The sequence below is a fragment of the Emys orbicularis genome, chromosome 5 (genome assembly GCF_028017835.1).
Source record: "Emys orbicularis isolate rEmyOrb1 chromosome 5, rEmyOrb1.hap1, whole genome shotgun sequence".
NCBI classification, from domain to species: Eukaryota; Metazoa; Chordata; order Testudines; family Emydidae; genus Emys; species Emys orbicularis.
This window is the reverse complement of record NC_088687.1, coordinates 131853658-131873656: the sequence shown is the minus strand read 5'-3', so window position 1 is coordinate 131873656 and position 19999 is coordinate 131853658. Positions and strand designations below refer to the sequence as shown.

The 19999-nt window shown below is 41.8% G+C and overlaps 1 protein-coding gene across 1 annotated transcript in view; it reads right to left on the bottom strand.

Moving 5' to 3' along the window:
• Window positions 1-9270: 9270 nt before the first annotated feature.
• RMND5A (required for meiotic nuclear division 5 homolog A) overlaps window positions 9271-19999 on the bottom strand; it is a 37805-nt gene continuing 27076 nt past the window's right edge. The window contains exons 5-9 of the mRNA XM_065404904.1: window positions 18849-19015; window positions 15875-16040; window positions 13014-13116; window positions 11398-11552; window positions 9271-10109 (exon numbers count right to left, since the gene is read on the bottom strand). Of these exons, the coding sequence (XP_065260976.1) occupies window positions 10046-10109; window positions 11398-11552; window positions 13014-13116; window positions 15875-16040; window positions 18849-19015 (655 nt within the window). The 3' untranslated portion in view covers window positions 9271-10045. The remainder of the gene's footprint in view (window positions 10110-11397; window positions 11553-13013; window positions 13117-15874; window positions 16041-18848; window positions 19016-19999) is intronic.

Below are 19999 nucleotides of genomic sequence, written 5' to 3'. Positions count from 1 at the left end.
ACTCAGTAGTAGCATTTGTCATTTTAAAAACAATAGTCCAACCACTTTTTACAGTAACTGAGAGAAAGATCAGAGAACCCCTCCAGCTGTGACATCCCCTGAGAGCTGTGTGCTCATCGAGGCATTTTAATGACATTATGTTAACCACACAAGTAAAGGCCACATAGTTTGTGTTGGTTTTCAGAACCCTAAGAGAAGTTGGTGGCCTTTGTATCTGTTTACACCTATTGCGTATTTACAAGGGCTTCCATGCCTGTCTCTAAAACTACAGGCAATCAGCATAGTCTAGTGACTGGGAAACCTATCCGGGGAAATCCTACTATCAGCCTTGCCACTGAGTTGTTTTCAAACCACAACTTCTCTTTGCCTTAGTTCCCGCTGCTTTAAAGACCTAGCCTTGTCAAGAGCTCGAGTGTTTTGGAAACTGCTGTATAAGTGCAAAGTATTATAACTGCAGTGTGTTCTCGTGAGTGGTATGGGTAATGCCTAGTGCCACAAACTGTACAGTTGTCCAAACATCAAGCAAGTGAACATCACTCCAGAGAAGGCCCTTTTTCTGGCAAAATCCCTAGGGTCCAGGGCGTCTGACCACAGCAAGGCTTGGCCAAATTCACCCAGTCAAAGCTCTGTCTGAGTCCTTCCTCAAGTGACATGTTGGAGCTGTGGAACCCACAGAAGTAGCCTCCCAGGCTCTCTCTGAGGAGCTTGGATTCTGAGGTCTCTTGAGTTATTTCTGGGACTTCCTACAGGGCATCTTCTCCAGAGACCAACCCTTCCAGCTCTCCATGGAACCACCAAACTTCAGATCAGAGGCAGGTTTCACAGAAGCGCCACTTGGGCCTGGAGAGCTTCACTTTGCAGAAGACCTCTCCAGGTCTGGAGTTGTTAAAGCTCCCTCACACCAGAAAGTTTTAGAGCCTTGCTCTGTAATCCTTTGGAAAGAGGCCGGGACACTGGGCAATTCTTTGCTGAATAGCCAAGAGAGACATACCTTGTACCCATCAGAGGATGGGAATTTGCTGGGAATGTGGTTCACCTCTTCAACCCATTGATTGTTTGATATTTTGCCAGATCCGCAATAATGACCAGATCCAAAAGGATCCTATAAACTTAACAACATATGAAATAGAGTGAAGCACAGAACTAGCTCCAGGGCAGAGATTTCACACCATTTTCCCGCATAGAGCAAGAGGAGGGAAAATGATCTAGATCACTGAGTTTGGCACAGAAAGAGGAACTGGGGAGTAGAGGAAATGGGTTAATTATAGCATCAACCCAGAGATGCTAGGCATGAGGAACATACCTGCATTTCCAACCATAAGGCTTGAAAAAGGTTCCATGGTCCAACAGCTAGGCACCCAGGCCTACATTTTCAAAAGTGACTCATGGTTTTAGGTGCCCAGGTCAGGACACCCTGATGGAGCCTGATTGCCAGAAAGCACTGAACATCTGCCCTCTAAAAATCAGGCCCTAAACACTGAGGCACCCAAAATCACTAGTCACTTTTGAAAATTTAGTCTACAAATACCTACTGTAGGGCTCTGGGAAAGGCAGTGTCAGGAAAGAGAACCAATCCTTTTCTCATATCCACACTGGCTCCCTTAAACTCTGCTCACACTGGATTAGCATCTGCAATGCTCCCTGATGTGTACAGAAAGGTGCTGCAGGAATATGGTAAAATGTGCTCATCATGTATTTTTTGTCACAAAGAGAGAGACGTTATATTATGCACAGTTATTAACGTCTTTTAAATGAATGACCTGAAGAAGAGCTCTGTGGAGCTCGAAAGTTTGTCTCTTTCACCAACAGAAGTTGGTCCAGTAAAAGATATTACCTCATCCACCTTGTCTCTCTCACATCCTTTAAAATAGCATTTCCTGTTCACAGTCCTTCAAAACTTCATTAGATACCACAGCTACGTGAGATGTATAAATAATGTTAAGCAGAATATTACCAAAACCAAATACTTTTCCATTTTTAAGTAAGTCCCTGTAAGCGACAATGCATACTCAATAGATTTTTTAAATCAAATGGACTGATTCTTTCACGATTCATGCATTAAATAATATCCGTCTCAGAGTGGAGTCAGCAACTAGCTCATTGGAAAGCGGTCCATTGTTACAACAAATGTTCAGGTGCACATTACAGCCAATTTTAAGTGGCAAAAACAGCCTGCAGGCCACTCACATGGTATTTGAAGGGGGCTATCCCTAGGTGAAAATAACAAGGCTGATCCAGACCCATTGAAGGCCATGGAAACCTTTCCATGGACTTCAAAAAGTGTGGGGACTAGGCTTATAATGCTGTGTATATTGAAAGTGCTGGGAATGAGAGGAAAATTCAGAATAATTTAACTCTGAGGCCCTAATCCAGCAATTGGATCCATGCAGCCGGCCATATGCCCATATTAATCATGTTGTTTAATGTATCATTAGGAGACACCCAGATAATACGGCGACAAGTACAGTATACAAACCTATGTAGAACAGAATACTCTGTGGAGGCCCAGTGACTTCCTGAATTAATCTGCTGCCAGGTTCAGGGCCTACCTATATATATATATATTAGTAATTACTGTTTAAATTGAAGATTAACATAAAAATTCTATGATACGAACAAAGAAACAAAAATAATAACCCTCCTATGTATTGTCTAAAAATACATTTGCAGTCCCACCTATTTTGCATATCTAGTTTAATCCCAACATCTATTTCAAGAAATTTTGTAACTATTCATATACTCTTCATGCTAAATCACCAAACTGCACTCTGCTGGCCAGAAGTTAAATAGCACCATAAGTATTTTCTCCTCAGGACCATTCTCAAGTGCGTAGCACAGCTGTAGCTGCTGTAAAAAGGACAGCATTTGAGATCACACATCCAAATGCAGCAATTGTTCCTTTTCAAGATGCCAGTCCAAATCCAGATTATTTGGTCTGATGCCCCAAAACGCATTCCCCTTCCTAGACTCCTTCCTAAAGATAAAGCTAAGTAACACCTCGCCTTTTAAAATAACCAGAGTCTTCATGGATACACTGATGAGCCTAGCAAGATCTCCATGATTTTTGAGCTTAAAGAAGCCTCTTGTCACAGTACTTATGCAACATGCTCCCTCTCTCAAGGCTAGAGCTGACTGTTTCAGAGGGAAGGGAAGGATATTTAGCTCAAAAATCTCAGCATCCCTGACAGGAAAAGCATATTTACCCTCCTCCACACCACTGGCTTGCCGGGATACAATGGGACTGTGCAGTGCTAGGTTACAGGCAATTGCACTAATTATTTCACAGTCACTATATTTTCTAGTTACATTGATTATAAATTTAAGGCAAAGGTCGGGACTCTCAATATATATATATATATTGTTTACCAAAGAACATGGGATCAGTGCTACTTATAGATACACACACACTGCCTATGAATGTGAGACTCTTAAATATCCACATGAAAACAAACCATTCTATTCTGTGTTGGAAATTAGTTGGTTCCACATATCTCTCTCTCTCTCTCTCTCTCTCTCTCTCTCTCACACACACACACACTCTCTCTCTCTCTCTCTCTCTCTCTCTCTCTCTCTCTCTCTCTCTCTCTCTCTGCTGCACTATCTCCCCCAGTCCATCCCCTGGGGGGAGGGATAGCTCAGTGGTTTGAGCATTGGCCTGCTAAACCCAGGGTTATGAGTTCAATCCTTGAGGAGGCCATTTAGGGATCTGGGGTAAAAATCTGTCTGGGGATTGGTCCTGCTTTGAGCAGGGGGTTGGACTAGATGACCTCCTGAGGTCCCTTTCAACCTTGATATTCTATGATTCATGGGGCGGTGGGTAGGCAGATCAAGACAGTCAAGTCATGTTCTGTGCCCATGGAGAATCCCCAGACTAGATTACACGGACCGAGGCTGCTCCTAGCTGGGGGTCCTGAGTGCAGGCATGGCCAGAGAGGTCCTGGTAGTGGGGCTTCAGTGAAGCAGTATTTCCAGAAAGGATGCCAGGGACCAGGGCTATTGTGGTGGCACAGGACTCCTGGAGAGCAGAGCTTCTGGCCTTTCCCATGGGAGGTAGGGCTAGAACATCTGCTTCCCTCAGTGGTGCAACACAAGGAACAAAGCTTGGAGCAGCATGGAGGAATCTCTGAAAGGGATTCTCACAGAAATTCCCTCCCTTAGAGCCCTCTCCTCAGGTTTTATAGCAGGTGGAGATAATCTGGGCCCTGGGTTTATAAAGTAAATGAGTGATAAACATTAGATGAGGGAGCTGGAAGAAGAATGCTCTGACTTTCATGTCTGATTTTACTATACAGCTCTTATAGTGAATCGCTCTGTGGAGCATTTACATCATACAGTGTCGTCTCTCTTATTTCCAGACGCGAAATTACATCAAAGACTGCTGTAAACTCATTACATGCTCCTACCATTTTTCCATGTAAGCACTTTCTGGATTTGCTACAAGGGACATTATTGCAATGGCACGTGGGAGGAGCCCTCGCAAACGGGAAGGAAGATGTCTTATGAACCTTCACAGTATTTAAATATGGTTCATGCTATGAAAGTGCTTGAGAACCCCTATTCCATTGCTTTAAATCAATGGGTATTTAAAATATTATTTAAAAAAAAAAAAACCCTGCTAGCATCATCTCTTGAAGGCAAGGATGGGGGTTAAAAACTGCAAATAATTCCTGTTAAAGCAAATGTAGATTGCTTTTACCAGGAACAGGACTGCAAAGGACTTAGTAATGCAAAATCAGGGTGTGATGAAAATAGTAAAGCGATTGTTTTAATTATTTCCATTTAAATATATTTACAGACATGCATTACATAAAAGGCGAAACATGAAGGTGTGGTATAAAGATTCTGGTGGCATGGCTGAATGACTCATACCTGCCTCACATTCAGTGAGGATGAGGGACGATGAATGAGGTCTATGGTCTCCTCATACTGCAAGGTTGTGACTCTGGCCTAGGCTTTTCCATTCTTCCTGCACAAACTGCGCACCTTCTAACTCACTGGGTGACAGAGTGAACACGAAACAGCCGCTCCGCAGGAACTGGACTCACCCAAAGCTAGCATTCCCAGAGTCCCAAGCAGGAAGAAGCTTGTTCACAGTAAAACAACCTGTTGAGAAATACTCAAGAGGCAAGAGAGAATAAGAATGTCATATTTAGGGCCCTAAAAACGCATCACGGACCGTGAAATCTAGTCTTTTGTGTACTTTTACCCTATCCTCTACAGATTTCACCAGCATTTCTCAAACTAGGGGGGGGTTGCAGGGTTATTGTAGGGGGGTTGCTTTATTGCTACCCTTCTGCACTGCCTTCAGAGCTGGGTGGCTGGAGAGGGGCAGTTGCTGGCCAGGCACCCAGCTCTGAAGGCAGCGCCCAGCTAGCAGCAGCACAGACATAAGGATACCAATACCATGCCATCCTTACTTCTGCGCTGCTGCAAACAGCGGCGCTGCCTTCAGAGCTGGGCTCCCAGCCAGCAGCCACCACTCTCCGGCTGCCCAGCTCTGAAGGCAGCGCTGCCGCCAGCAGCAGAGTAGAATTAAGGGTGGCAATACTGTGACCCCCATACAATAGCCTTGCAACTCCCCCGCAGCTCCCTTTTGGGTCAGGACCCTACACCTATTACAACACTGTGAAATTTCAGCTTTAAATATCTGAAATCATGAAATTTATGATTTTTAAAATCCTATGACCATGAAATTGAACAAAAGGGACCGTGAATTTGGTAGGGCCCTAGTCATACTGGGTCTGACCAATGGCCCATTTAGCCCAGGATCCTGTCTTGCAACAGTGGCCAGTGCCAGAAGGGATTCAGAGGGAATTAATAGAACAGGGCAATTATCAAGTGATCCATCCTGTTGTCCAGTCCCAGAGGTTTGGGGACACCCAGAGCATGGGGTTGCATCCCTGACCATCCCTAACAGCCATTCATGGATCTATCCTTCATGAATTTATCTAATTCTTTTTTTAACCCAATTATACTTTTAGCCTTCACAACATCCCCTCGCAACAAATTCCACAGGTTGACTGCATTGTGTGAAGTGCTTCCTTATGTTAGTTTTAAACCTCCCGCCTATTAATTTAATTGGGTGACACCTGATTCTTGTGAAAGGTAAATAACACCTCCCTATTCACTTCCTCCACATCAGTCATGATTTTATAGACCTCCATCATATCCCCCCTCAGTCATCTCTTTTCTTAGATGAACTGTTCCAGTCTTTTTAATCTCTCCTCATATGGAAGCTGTTCCATCCCCCTAATCATTTTTGTTGCTCTTCTCTGCACCTTTTACAGTTCTAATATATCTTTTGTAAGATGGGGTGACCAGAACTGCATGCAGTATTCAAGGAGTGGGTGTACCATGGATTTATATAGTGGCATGTTGATATTTTCTGTCTCATTATCTATTCCTTTCCCAATGGTTCTTAATATTGGCACTTTTTTGCCTGCTGCTGCACATTGAGCAGATATTTTCAGAGAACTAGCCATGATGATGCCATGATCTTTTCTTGAGTGGTAACAGCTAATTTAGACCCCATCATTTTGTATGGAGAGTTGGGATTATGTTTTCCAACGTGCATTACTTTGCACTTAAAAGAGCCCAAATGCCCTGACAGGGAACAGCTCCACTCAGGCACTATCAACTTTATCAGACTCCAGCTGGGAGACCCTAATCAACGCACTGATATGGGAAAGCATCACTTACTGCATTGAAGCAAGATAAAGACCCCATGCATGTAGCCAGAAAGGGGACATTGTGGTTGGTGTTCTCACTGCATTCAACGTCATAAAACACATGCAGCGTGGGGAAAGCAGCAGGCGCAGCTCAAAGCTAGTCCAACATTGAAGAACACACATGGGTTCCATATATGGGAAAAGCAGCAGGCAGAGCACTAACCAGGCCCCGGTGCTTGGTCCTGCGCCACTCAGGCAATGCAAAGGAAATGGAAATGGCCCACAAGGTCCCAGCTAGGGAGATGCTGGAGGAAGGGCCAGGGGGCCTACAGGCAGCATAGCTAGCTCCTGCATTGCCAACAGCAACAGTACAGGAGGCAGAGCCAGCATGCATTACACTCCAGCTCTTCTCAGGTGGTAGACAGTCTTTTTAGGAACTATCAGCTGCCATGGGTTAGAACAAGGGTTGGCAACCTTTCAGAAGTGGTGTGCCAAGTCTTCATTTATTCACTCTGATTTAAGATTTCGCGTGCCAGTAATACATTTTAATGTTTTTAGAAGGTCTCTTTCTCTATGTCTATAATATACAGTCAAACCCCGCAATAAGGCGCCCCGCCATAACGCGAAATCGCATATAACGCGATCACAATTTGGCCCCCCTTTAACACACACAGTAATACAGTACTGTATGTACTGTACCAGTGGTCCCCAATGCCATGATGGCTGCCGGGACATTGATGTGCCCCTGCCTAGTGCCAGGCAGGGGAGAGAAGCTGTGGCCCCGCGCCTGCCCGGGACAGAGAGCACCGGCACCCACAGCCCTGTTGTTCTCTGTCCCCGGCAGGCACGGGGCCGCGGCTCCTCTCTGGCTTCAAGAGGCGCCGCGGCCCCGCACCTGCCGGGGACAGAGAGCTCCAGGGCTGCGGGCGCCGGTGCTCTCTGTCCCCGGCAGGCGCAGGGCCGCAGCTTCTCTCCCCTGCTGGGCACTAGACGGCGCACATCAATGCACTGCCTTGGGGACCACTGACGGGCTTGAAACCCCACTATACCGTGACCCCGCATTTAGCGCGATGTAATTTTTTGGATCCCAAACGTCGCGGTATAGCGGGGTTTCACTGTATAACTAAATATTGTTGTATGTAAAGTAAATAATGTTTTTAAAATGTTTAAGAAGCTTCATTTAAAATTAAATTAAAATGCAGAGCCCGCCGGACCGGTGGCCAGGACCCAGGCAGTGTGAGTGCCACTGAAAATCAGCTCGGGTGCCGCCTTTGGCATGCGTGCCATAGGTTGTCTACCCCTGGGTTAGAAGCTGGTCCTTGCAGGCCAGGATGGAGCCAGATGGAGAACTAAAGAACAAAAACCAGCTCCCTAGTAATCCCTATCTCTGTCCCCAGGCCTGAGCATATTTTGATTACGCAGGAGAATCTGGGACAAAGTTTCTACCTACTTAACATACAAATGGTGCCATTTGTATTATCAACAATTCTTTGTTCAGGACACCACAGAAATTAGCTTTTGTTTATGGTGATCCCACTGCACCAGCATTATAGATAGCACTATATGTTACAAAGTGGAAAGATACAATAACATTTTTTAAAATTACATTTACATCATTTTTCTTTACAATACACATGCTATTTTGCTGAAATGCCAAATAAAGCAATTCCACTCAAAATAAAGGTTAAAAGTAACGTCACCGAGACTAAAAATCTACATTAAAAATAATATCCTCACCCGTTTATTGTTGATTTCACCACTTAGCCTCGTTTTTTTAACTCCGTATGAATACAATTTAATTGCAGAAAAAGTCACACACACAGCTCTATTTTTTCCACACCCATACTGAACACATATTCAAAGTTTAATGTGTCTTGGTTTGCTCCTCTTGTCTCACTCAGAGTGTCCATTGCCACTGAGCCCAAGTCCATCTCTTAAAGCAGACGAAACAGGGATGCAAAAATGTAGATTTCTCAGTGATGTTCTTCTCTGTCGTGCATTGTACTAGTGCATTCAAACAGTGTGTCAGAATTCAATCAGCTAAGCTGGGGGGGGATTATTACACAATACAGAAATATATTTTTACATGTATCTTAACATGCCATATGGCTGCTTGCCCTACTATAGTACAGTGCAATAAATACAAATATATTCACACTAGAAAAGGTTTAACTGCCAAGATCTACATCTGGTTTATGAGTACAAATTCACCTAGTCAACAATATAACAAACTGAGCAGGAAAAAGTGGCATTGGCAGTAATAGTCTAGTACGAAACGCAAGGCTAGAAGCAAAGTGTTTTCAAGCTACAGAAAATTTGCTAGCTTCTAATATGAGGATGTAGGGCCCAATCCTGCAAGGTGCAGATTTGTGATCAGTAGATTGCATCAGAACATGGGTTGTTTTTTCCCAATTTAACAATGAATACTCTGACCGTTTATTTGTCTCTGCTAACCGTTTATAAATAACACACTATGTCTATTAAACTATACAGCAACGTGACATTTATAGCCTAATCCTGAATACAAAGTTCAAAGAACATGACTACAAAGGCCAAAGAGCAAGTGTCATTGACTAAAAGCATTTCCACTTAGAACTCCATTTTATTGAATATTCTGTTACACAAACATTTCTTGATCACGAAAGCAAAAGGAACAGGATTCCCTATTCCACTCCATTCCAGTAGTAATTTATCCATACACCACTTTTATAAATTAGTGATGGAATTTAACAGTTAGCCCCTCAGGGCTATATATTTATATATTTTATATATATATATATATATATATATGCACATTTACTTTGAGTTCTATGTAAAAATTGAAAAAATGTTTGAAAGAAAACTCAGAATATATCACAGCTTTTTTTTTCCCAGGAAAAAAAATTAGTTTTATAACACTAGTCAATTTATCAAACTTTTTCGGAAGTATTTACTTTGAATTATGTACACATTACTGGAAATAAAACTTTTTCCACAAACATTCCCTAGGGTGACAGTTATCAACAGGATGACAGAAGAATAGCAGGATGAATATTAAACATATTGAGGGGAGAAGAGGGAGGAGGTGATCCGTTTATGCTTTAAAAAGTCACCATATAATTAAGTACAAAAACCTGCATTGAATGACAACTGCTGGTGTAGTAACTTGATCAGATATGGAGACCAAGAGTATAGTAAAGCTCTATGGTAATATTATTTCTGTAGCATTTCCACTCTGTATGTATATACTAAATGTTGGCAAAGTTTCTGTAGCATTAGCTTATACAAACACAGGAGTCCTCAGTCGGCTGCGTAAAATGGAACAAGTGTTTTTAATTCTTCTGAAATGCACCCGTAATTCAGAGTGTCACTTACAAACTGCATATTGAATCATTTCTTCAGAAAAATATCTGTTTGGCATCTCCAGGGCTCTGTTCCATTGGACAATAGGGGCATTTTAATCTAGAGACAAAGACAATGTGTTAGGATTGTTCTAATAAGGCAGCCTGCAGTGGAGCAGCAACTGCAATTTCTGGACATCTCAATTGTTTTGACATGTTGAAATAACAGAGCACTAGGCATTTACATTCATCATTATTTATATTATAATAGCACCTAGTTCTCAATTAAATTTGATAGGGTAGGCAGGAAAAGGAGACTAGATAGCCCTTTCTGCATAATGCTTTCCTCAGCTCCACTGAACAGATCCCCTACCTATAAAGGGACCCTAGCCAGAGTTAGAATAATTTTTTTAAAGATGTAGTTGCTACTTACCTTATTAGTCACACCTAGATTATTAAAAATGAAGAAGTTACATTTTAAAATTCATTCTTTATCCTGTGTGGTTGCTTGCTGCATTTTGCTCAGTTTGGACTATGAAATTAGACCGGTCACTTACAGTTAACGTCTAGACAGTTTCACGGACTGCCTCTCAGGCACTAACACAATGCAATTCTGATGGGGTTTCTAACCCAGCAGTGAATATGAAAAACAGAAGACATCCAAAATTTTCATTTGAAAAAACCCAGCAACATTTTCTATTTGGTTTCACAAAACCCTTGTATTACAAAATCTAAGTTTGGGCCAAAATTAAGTTTACAGTGTATTTATATTATGCAGCTCTCTTATGCTTTATCGATGCGGTGTGTCCTAAAGTGGAATTACCAATAATTGTACACGTTCCCTTCCTAAAAAGTACTTTACTTATTTCCCACATTCCTTCCTGCCCCCTCCACATCTAAGTAGCTAATGAATAACATGAAATCACCATTGTAGAAATATTCATCTGCTCTAAGTTATTTGATTACCCTAGATTCCTCCAAGGATCTCCCACACCCCCACCCGACCCCCTTTCCTTTTTTTTTTTCTTTTTTTTAGTGTGTGATTAACCTTGCTCTCAACAGAAAAAACAACGTATAGAAAACCTGAGCTTTCATGCAGCAATAATTAATTGGTACTTATAGTTTCTGTAAAATGGAAGGCTAATTTTTCAAAGTGATGTAATCCTATCTATTGAGATTCTTATATCAGGTCCTTCAGTGTCATATAAGAGTATAATATACAGCCAACTCACATTGTTATTGTTCTAGTGCACCAACAACGCTATCCTGCTTTGAAGTCAGCCATCAGATTTCAACTAGCTTTCACCCATTCTGCGTTTATGGAGTCTTCTCCCTCCCCAAACTCACTATTTTAACCTTAAAATTGGTCACAGCCCACACTTTGCTAACAGGGAAAGAATGAGACTTACTTGCTGCCATTAAACATTTTATTCAGAGCGTCTCTTGATATAATATGACCACAGACCAGTTTCATAGGTGGATTATTATCTGTTGTTTGCTGACGAAGAATGGGACAGGCAAATATTGAGTGATACCAGCATTTTTTACCAAGGTCCACTTCAATCTGTATAAAAGAATACATTAATTAAAATCACCATGTATCTTGCGTAACTGCATTTCCAGCAGACAGTCATCACTACTCTATACAGGACCATTAAACACATTTCAATACAACTTTAAGTACACCAGAATCACTTGTGCTGATGAGTGGGAAGCCTTCAGCCAGAAATATCTCAGAGTGATCTTAAATTAAACTGTTTTAGGTTTTTTCAAAGCAGAGCATAGTGCTGGCACACCACTTGTAGGTACGCATTGTAGAACAAACCAGCACTGGCAGGGAAATGGACCTGGAAATGGATGATCCCACAGGACTTATCTGTTCTAGGCAGAGATTTCCAAAGCTGGCTAAGGGATTTGATGACTAATTTCCATTAGAAATTAACTAGAACTGATTATCCACATTCCTAAAGTGCTTTTAAAACTCCCACCACTAACATGTATATGATTCACATCAAAAATCATGTAACGTCTTGGGATCACTAGAGTCAGAAGCCAATGCAGAAGATACAAGTCCAGGCAAAAATTCCTCCACCACTCCTCAGGCAGGAGGGTTGTATGATTTCAGGAAGAGATGAACGCAAAGACAGAGAGAGAAAAATGGGGCTCAGTAGTTTAGACAAAGGACTGGGGACTAGGAACTCCCAATTTCTAACACTGGTGGTTCTGATTGAGTCATTTAACCTTGATATTACTTAACCTCTCAGGATTCTTGTATGTAAAATAACAACAATGCTTTCCATACCTTCAGCGCCTCACAGGGGCGTGGTGAAGATTGATTAGGCAGTGTTTGTGAAGTGTTTAGAATATGCAAGAAGCTATACAAGTACTATTAACTAATCCATATCTGCTGGATGATCCTTTGCTAAACCACTTTCTTTCCAGTGATTCTTTCGGGACTGGTCACCCATCTCAGACCAGATTCAACAGTCACACTTATAAAAAGCAATATCGGACTGGACCCAACAGATACATTGGTGCCACACATGGATCCTCATCACAACTACAGTCAGGAATGCCACGTCTGCTGCTGCCCAGATCAACGCCTGAAAAGTTTTTTCCTTCTCAAAGCAGGAGCAGAGAGCCTTGAACAGTTTCATGGACATGATCACACGGATTTTGCTATGAACAAGCTCCTCCAGAAGTGTGTCTGTGGGTCCCAATTCAGTCCACCAATCATGCAACGATGCCATTTCTGATCATTTCAAGCCCACCTAGTGTTGTGGCAATACTCCAGCAAGCTGTGGATGGAGCTCAGGCCTGGCTGAACAATGGTAATATAACAATCTGATTTTTTTCCTCCCCATTTTTATGGCAGCATACACTCCTGGCTGTTTTAGCAGTTATACAGTTCACATTGACTTTTGGGGTGACAGAAAATCCATACACACTTTCAGTATAAGAGAAACTCAAAGGGCTTGCTCATTGTCCGAATCCTGGACTGTCTGAAAGTACGGAACATACTCACCGGCAATTCATCTTTCTGGTTCCAAACTCCAGTGCACTGTCTTTGTTCGATCACAGCTTTGATATTAATTAAAGCTGGCAATGCTACACAACCTGCTGAAAAACTGCAGAATGCACAGAAATATTAGCACAGGATGCTGTTTTGAAATGAATATTTCTCATAGCTCTACTTCATTAGTAAGTTACTGGGGACAAAAGACTGTCATATTTCCTCAGTCCGTTCTTGCCTTCTGTATTACTACCCAACCAGTAAGACTGCAGGTTGCTGGGATTCTGGGTTCTGTTATGTACAACAAGCTGAAGGGTAACCATTTGAGCGGAGCACATCAATAATCTGATTTACTGTACCATTTGTTTTGGCCAAAATGTGATCTGAATGCAGCCTAAGGAGTTGTACATACATGGACCACAATCAGACCTTTAATAGTGTGTTAGTGTAACTTCAAGAGACCACAGATCTCACTACCCATGGTCCCTGGGATTAAGATGGAGAAGGAGTCTCCACAGAATGGAGCTGAGGAAGGTAATGCAACCTGCTCTCTTTATGTTGCAAATGTGGTCTTCAGCTGGGCTAAGATTGGGTGCTACACAGAGTCTGTTCCAGGAGCTTCCTGTTACCCAAGTATATTCTATTCCTTTGCAGTACTCCACGAGGTTGCCACAATAAGTGTGGAAATGATTTTCGGCAAATTAACAGGAAAGTCTGAATATTTTGCACTGAGTATGTGTACCCCCTGCAACAAATTAACGGAGGACAGGAAGGGGAGCCAAGAGCTCTAATCCCAGCTCTGCTACTGACGTGCTATGTTGCCTTGGCAAAGTCACGTCACTATTTGTGCCAGTTTTATCATCTGTGAAAACAATACTTGCTCCTTCACAGTAGCTTTGAGAGGTTTAGTTAATAAAATGCTTTTAGAACATTGCCTCTGGCAGGGTCGTCTGTGGGGACTACACCTGGAACCTCTGGATCTAAAAGCATGAGCCTGTAGCATCTGAGCTAAAGAATCAGATCCACTACCTCAGACACAGTAGCCAGTTCAAACCATTATCTGTGCTCTAGCCTGTAGGGGGAGACAAAAAGCTACAGCATTAGCCTACATTACACTTGGAAGATTTATATTCTGCACAAACAAAAGCACCACCTCACTTCGTAGTCCTAAAAGAAAACAGCTGTGAGGGATGTCAGAGAGCCTTCTGAAGACTAACAGTAGCTAAAAGAAATTGATTTAATACATGACAATTTATTTGGATTGCAGCAGTGCTTAAAGGGCCCGATTCAAAGCCCACTGAAGCCAATGGGAGTCTTTCCGCTGACTTCAACAGGTTTGGATCAGGCCCCGAGGGCCCCAATAAGATTGGATCCTCATTGTTGTAAGCCACTGAACAGCCGTAAAAAGAGAAATGGTCCTGCACCAAAATATTAGAAAATGAAATTTTGTAGGCAGGCTTTTATTTCAAACTGGTTTAATTTTTAAAGTATTTGCTACGTACGTGAAATAGCTACATTTTAGAGCAGTCTTGTTTATACCCTGAATGTCAATAACACATGCACAATAAAACATCACAGTTCAATTGATTTCACTTTGGGCCCAAAACGGCTGTCTAATCAACACAAGTATCAATAAAAGGGAAGGGATTTTTCCACCTCAGTGGTAGCAACTCCTATACTTGTACTGATAATGAACTGTGCACATTACTCAGTCAATGCATGGGCCATTAAAATGTCAGTGCGTGACTATTAATTCGCTGGATATTGTTCTGGGAGGAAAAAAGATGGACTAAAAAATTCCTTAGTGCTCATTTTTACATCCACAAACTAAAATTAATCAATAAACGCTGCTACAGAAGGATGTAGATTCAGGCATACTTTTCCTTTCCATTTTGCTGCTCCTTTCCAATGCATGAGCCTGGCTCCAAAAGAAATGGGTCCACCGAAAATCATTTAATACTATTACTTGGAAGATATTAATGAAAGGTCTGTGAAATGTTGCTGTAATGAGTTTGTACCTCTTTAAAAGTGGTCAACTAAGCAGGAACGTAACTAACAGTCACAAGCAAGCAGATAACCACGAAAAAAATAGTGGCACTTCCATAGGATTGAGTCCACTGAAAGACAAAACCCATCTCTCTTTTCTCATCTAACCTCTAAAAGGAAAGTCAGGTACAGTGCACTTGGGGGATGTACAGCTCAAAGTCCGAGTGGTGGTTAATTCTTCACTATCTGGGTAAAGGGTGGTTTACGATTTGACTGCTGTAGGCCACTATACTTGTAAAGAAAAATTAGATTTCTGTATCTTCAGTTAAACACAACGTTAATATTCACCACAGAGCTGGGAAACACCAGTTCCCATGAAAGTGCAAGATTTCATCTTTGCAAATCTTGAATTCCCATGAGTGGGTTTTAAATTTTACCAGCTGAAATCACATTCTAGCATATTTAGAAACAGAACCTCAACACAGAACCAATGCAAAGTGAGAAAACTGAATTAAAGATAACAAAATTGACTAAAAGTGTTAGCAAGTAGATAATTGGTTCAGGCTTTTTCATTTTTAAGTGTCAAGTTGTGGTACCAATTTTCACACACTTGTCCTAAGCTCAAGGGGGCTGGTTGCCGCCTCATCTTTAATATGGGTGTGTAACCTACAGCATCTTAAGAATCCCAGCATACAATGTTCCACTTTGAGCTGAATAGAAGGCCATTTGGCCACACTGCATGCTGGAATCTGTAGGTTTACAACTGGCTCTATTTAATGCACATTAGGCACGTCTCTTGCATTCCTGTCAAGTTAGCACTGCAGCCCACAGCTGGGAATAGGTTAGGCACCCTGGCCTTCAAAACCTTTCAGTGGGAGATAGCATACCTAACACTCAGAGGTGATTCAACTGAGAGACCCAGGAGAGCACAGGCGTCCCTTGTAAAGATGTCACAGATGTCTGCCCACTGGTTTGCATCTAGTAGATGAACATATGGAGAGTTCTCTATACCCTGTCTCAAGTACACCAGGCTGCCCATCAAAACCTGAATATCTGTGAAGGACAAAAAAGCAAATCTTTAGCTATTACATTTTACACTGCTTTACGTTATAATGGGAAGATTAGTCTGAGCTTTTCCCCTTTACACAGGAAAAAAAACGTAATTTTAATGTATACCGAGTCAACGATTATCAGTTGTGTTACAAGAGATTCAGAAATATACACACACTTCAATACAAAATATGGGTATGACCAGCATGGAATAGATATCTTTCTGTAACCAGAACAGAACGCAGTGCTATGGAATAGATATCTTTCTGTAACCAGAACAGACCGCAGTGCTATGGAATAGACTGCATTATTTTTGCACTTCTGCTATCACCTGCACTCTGCCCCCACCAACCTGCTTCTACCAGGTCTGCTTACAATGTGCCAAATGTCTGAGCAGCTTTCAGATGTCAGGCTCTGATTATTTAGAAAGGCTATTACTAAAAATGTTACTTCTCCCCTACCAACAGGGTGGTCGATCCTGGATGAGGTTGGAACACAGATTATTAGTCCAATGTCTAGGACTACAGACAGTTTTAAGATCAGATGCCTCACAAACTACTCAGACAAATGATGCCGGAGCTGGAATTCCACTCTTCAACAGGATACGAATCTGTCTCTGACTCTGGCCCAGCAGAAACACTAGGGTCATGACACCTGGATTTATAGAAATATACTCTTCTTTTTTTAAGATCATTCGTTGAGATTTTTACATCTTCATACTAATTTCTCTCCCTGCCCATACAGCTGCACTCATGTTAATAGGGCAATCTCTCTATACAGGCAGTGGGATATGAAAAACTAGTACTGATGAAGTTTTCAAAGCTCCCTAACACTTTTCTAAAGAAGTTCTTCTGTAAGCTTTGTGAAGAGAGTATGTAGGAGAGAGAGAGAGAGAGCCTGAGGTGTGGGCCTGGGGCAAGATCTGAGGCCTAAACCAGAGGCTGTGAACCGAAGTCTGGCCATGCATTAAAGCAGATGCTTACAAGTTCACTTTCCAGCCCATGAACTTGGCAAAGTTGTTGCTAGTGTACTAGGCACTAGATATTTACATACATATATTCTAACTAGTACAGATACATCCCAATCTAGTACAAGATAAAATGGTTTGACAAAACAATGAATAGGAATGTTTTGTCCAAGATATCAGGAACAAGGGGAGATAACAAACGGACGTCATGAAATGTGTAAGGTGGTTTTAACTGTGTGTTCCAGTTGTTTGTTTCAGCCTAGAAATGTCAGGGTACTTTGCCGTACTCCTTTGTCCAGCCTAGGGGGCAGCAGAAAGTCCCGCAGCTGACTGAGCTGAGTCCATTGTAACGAGCATACCTGTGTTAGTGTAACTGTAGACATTGATCCAGGGAGCTAATACCGTGCTTTGTGGACAATAAACCTGGCCGAGCGCCTTCACCCCCGAACCGTGCCTGTGGTCTTCCTTTATGAGTCTGCTGAACTATCTACTAATAACATTGAAGCTACAAGGACAGAAGCACTGAGCAGCCTAAACAGCGCTACTGAGGCAACGACATTCCAGCCTCCCGCACTTAACCACACTGGCTAATACTACTGAGGTCTGTTGAACCAGCTATCTGTGCAGAACTGGACAGCACGCTGAAAGAACACACATACCCAAGCCACTGCCAACAACATAAACAGAGTATACAATGGTATGGAATTAAGCTTTTATTGGCTCTCATTTGGGATGGCATGTTTAACTCACTCATGGCTTCCCAGCTTGTCGAGATATCAAGTCACCTGCATCTTGCGACAAAAAAACCCTTTATATTGTCACATACAGCTGGAATACCAGCTGTCTGCCCAAACAGTATGTGTGTGTGTTTTTGTATACTTTACCCTGGCAATGTATCTATATTAGAGGAGACCTAAATAAAAAGCCCAACAACATTATAACCACAGTTTGAGTATATTTGATTGTCACCTTTAAAAGATAAAAATAATTCAAGCTACCAGGATGCCGGGACAGTAGTCCTGAACATGGGGGGGGGGGGGGGGGTGTTTACATTTCAAGATGTGGTGACAAGTTTCAAAAGCATTAAGAGGATGGGCAAATAAAAGGTTCTGTGTTAGCTTGTTGGAAAAAGCTAGCTACTTGTGGGAGATGCTGCAAAGCAAGGAGGAATCAGATTTGTGGGAATGCAAGTGGGTGGGAGAGACGAGAGGGATAAAGAAGAGTGGAAGAGAGAAAAGCAAAATATCAGGTGAGTGACTTTAAAAAAGTCAATTGAATAATATATTTAGGTTGTCTCTCCTCCCAATCCTTCCCCAGCAGTGGATAGACTGTCAGTGTCGAGCCTGATCAATATCGCATTCTACTAGTTGTAGTCTATAAAGATTATACAAGCTTTAAACTAGGATGTAGGAAGTGCAAAAAGAAAGACAGATTGATACTTCAGATGAAGGAAGATATGGGTTAGTGAGATTGGCTGTGATTCCGACCCTCTCACTTTCCAGCTAGTGTGCTTAAAACTATTTTATGGTTGTAATTCCACCTTGGGGTTTCTGGAGAGCTGAATGCTTAACTCAACCTGCCCTTCACTTATTCAATGCTCTACTGCCTATGTAAAGCTGCTCTTAGCACATTATTCCTTGTGTTTATTAACGGTCAAGAGTTCATTGTGGCATCACAACTTGCTCTTGAATATATTCTTATATTAAGAAAAGGCCTCCACATCTTCCCCTGGAAAAGTAAATAAGGGGCTTGACGAAACACAGCAATAGAATACAAAGGCAACTCAAACTGAATGCCAAGTACCGAATGTGTTACAAATTTAAAAACAACGAAAGCGCACTCACCTTTCTGATGGTTTAGAGCAAATGGCTGAAAATTTTTAGCATATTGCAATGCCTCTCTCTGATTTGCTGTTCCACCCATCAATAAACTAATGAAATATAGCCTGTGTAGTTTAAATTCCAAGGAACTATTCTGGGCCATAAGCATTTCTCGGTTAGATACTGCCCACCTAAGGGAAATTGGAAAAAAAAACAGTTTCAGCCTACAACAGTGCAGAATTGTTAAAATTATAACTTTCATTTCAAGGAGCATCTCAGTAAGAATATGGCTCCGTATCCTGCACTTCCATTATAATACTCAGTGCTCAGAGGATCTCAAAACATTTTACAAATAATTAAGCCTCACAGCTCAGACAAGGAATACATATAAATACAAAGGGGTCACTTAATCTACCACTTAAATGCCGCCACTTTTGGGGTTGAATAACGCAGCCCCATTTAACAGCACACAGTAACACTACCCAACAACCCAGGACAGGAAGTATACACCATATATCAAGCTAAAACTATAGGAGGAGTATAATTAAGCAGAATATAGAGCTGGAATTTGACCAAGACACTGAGATTAATACCCATATTGTGTTGCTACAGGATCTTTAATATAGCCACAAATTGTCAGGATCTCTATTTTAGATACCATCCAAAGACTCAACCTGTAAGAACATGGTGCCCGCCCCTCTCCACTCTCCAGGTGTCATCTACTGAATCACCACATTATGGATGTGCACCGGAGCAGTCTCCACTGGGAGTTCTTTACGACAGATCTTACTAACACCTGACATTTAAAAAAATCTTTGTTTTAATAACTGAACTTTGTACTGATTATGCTATTATTGTATTTTCTCTGTTATCCTTCAGCTTGAACAATAAAAATAGCCTCGTTAATCTCCCTTGCTTCCTGCCATGCACTATCACAACACTGCAATGTTTTGAGTTGCAAATGCCACAGCAAAATGTTTACATACAAACCAAATAAAGTGTAATGGAACGTTCTAAAGAGTTTCATGGAAACATTCATATTGTTTAGGTTTTATGGAACCTCATTTTGATGTTTTAAACACGGCTGGACCTAAACCAATCTGATCTTGTACCTTTAAGAAGCCTTTTGATAAAGCCCAAATTCTAGTAAGATCAGTCACACCTGTTTGTTATTA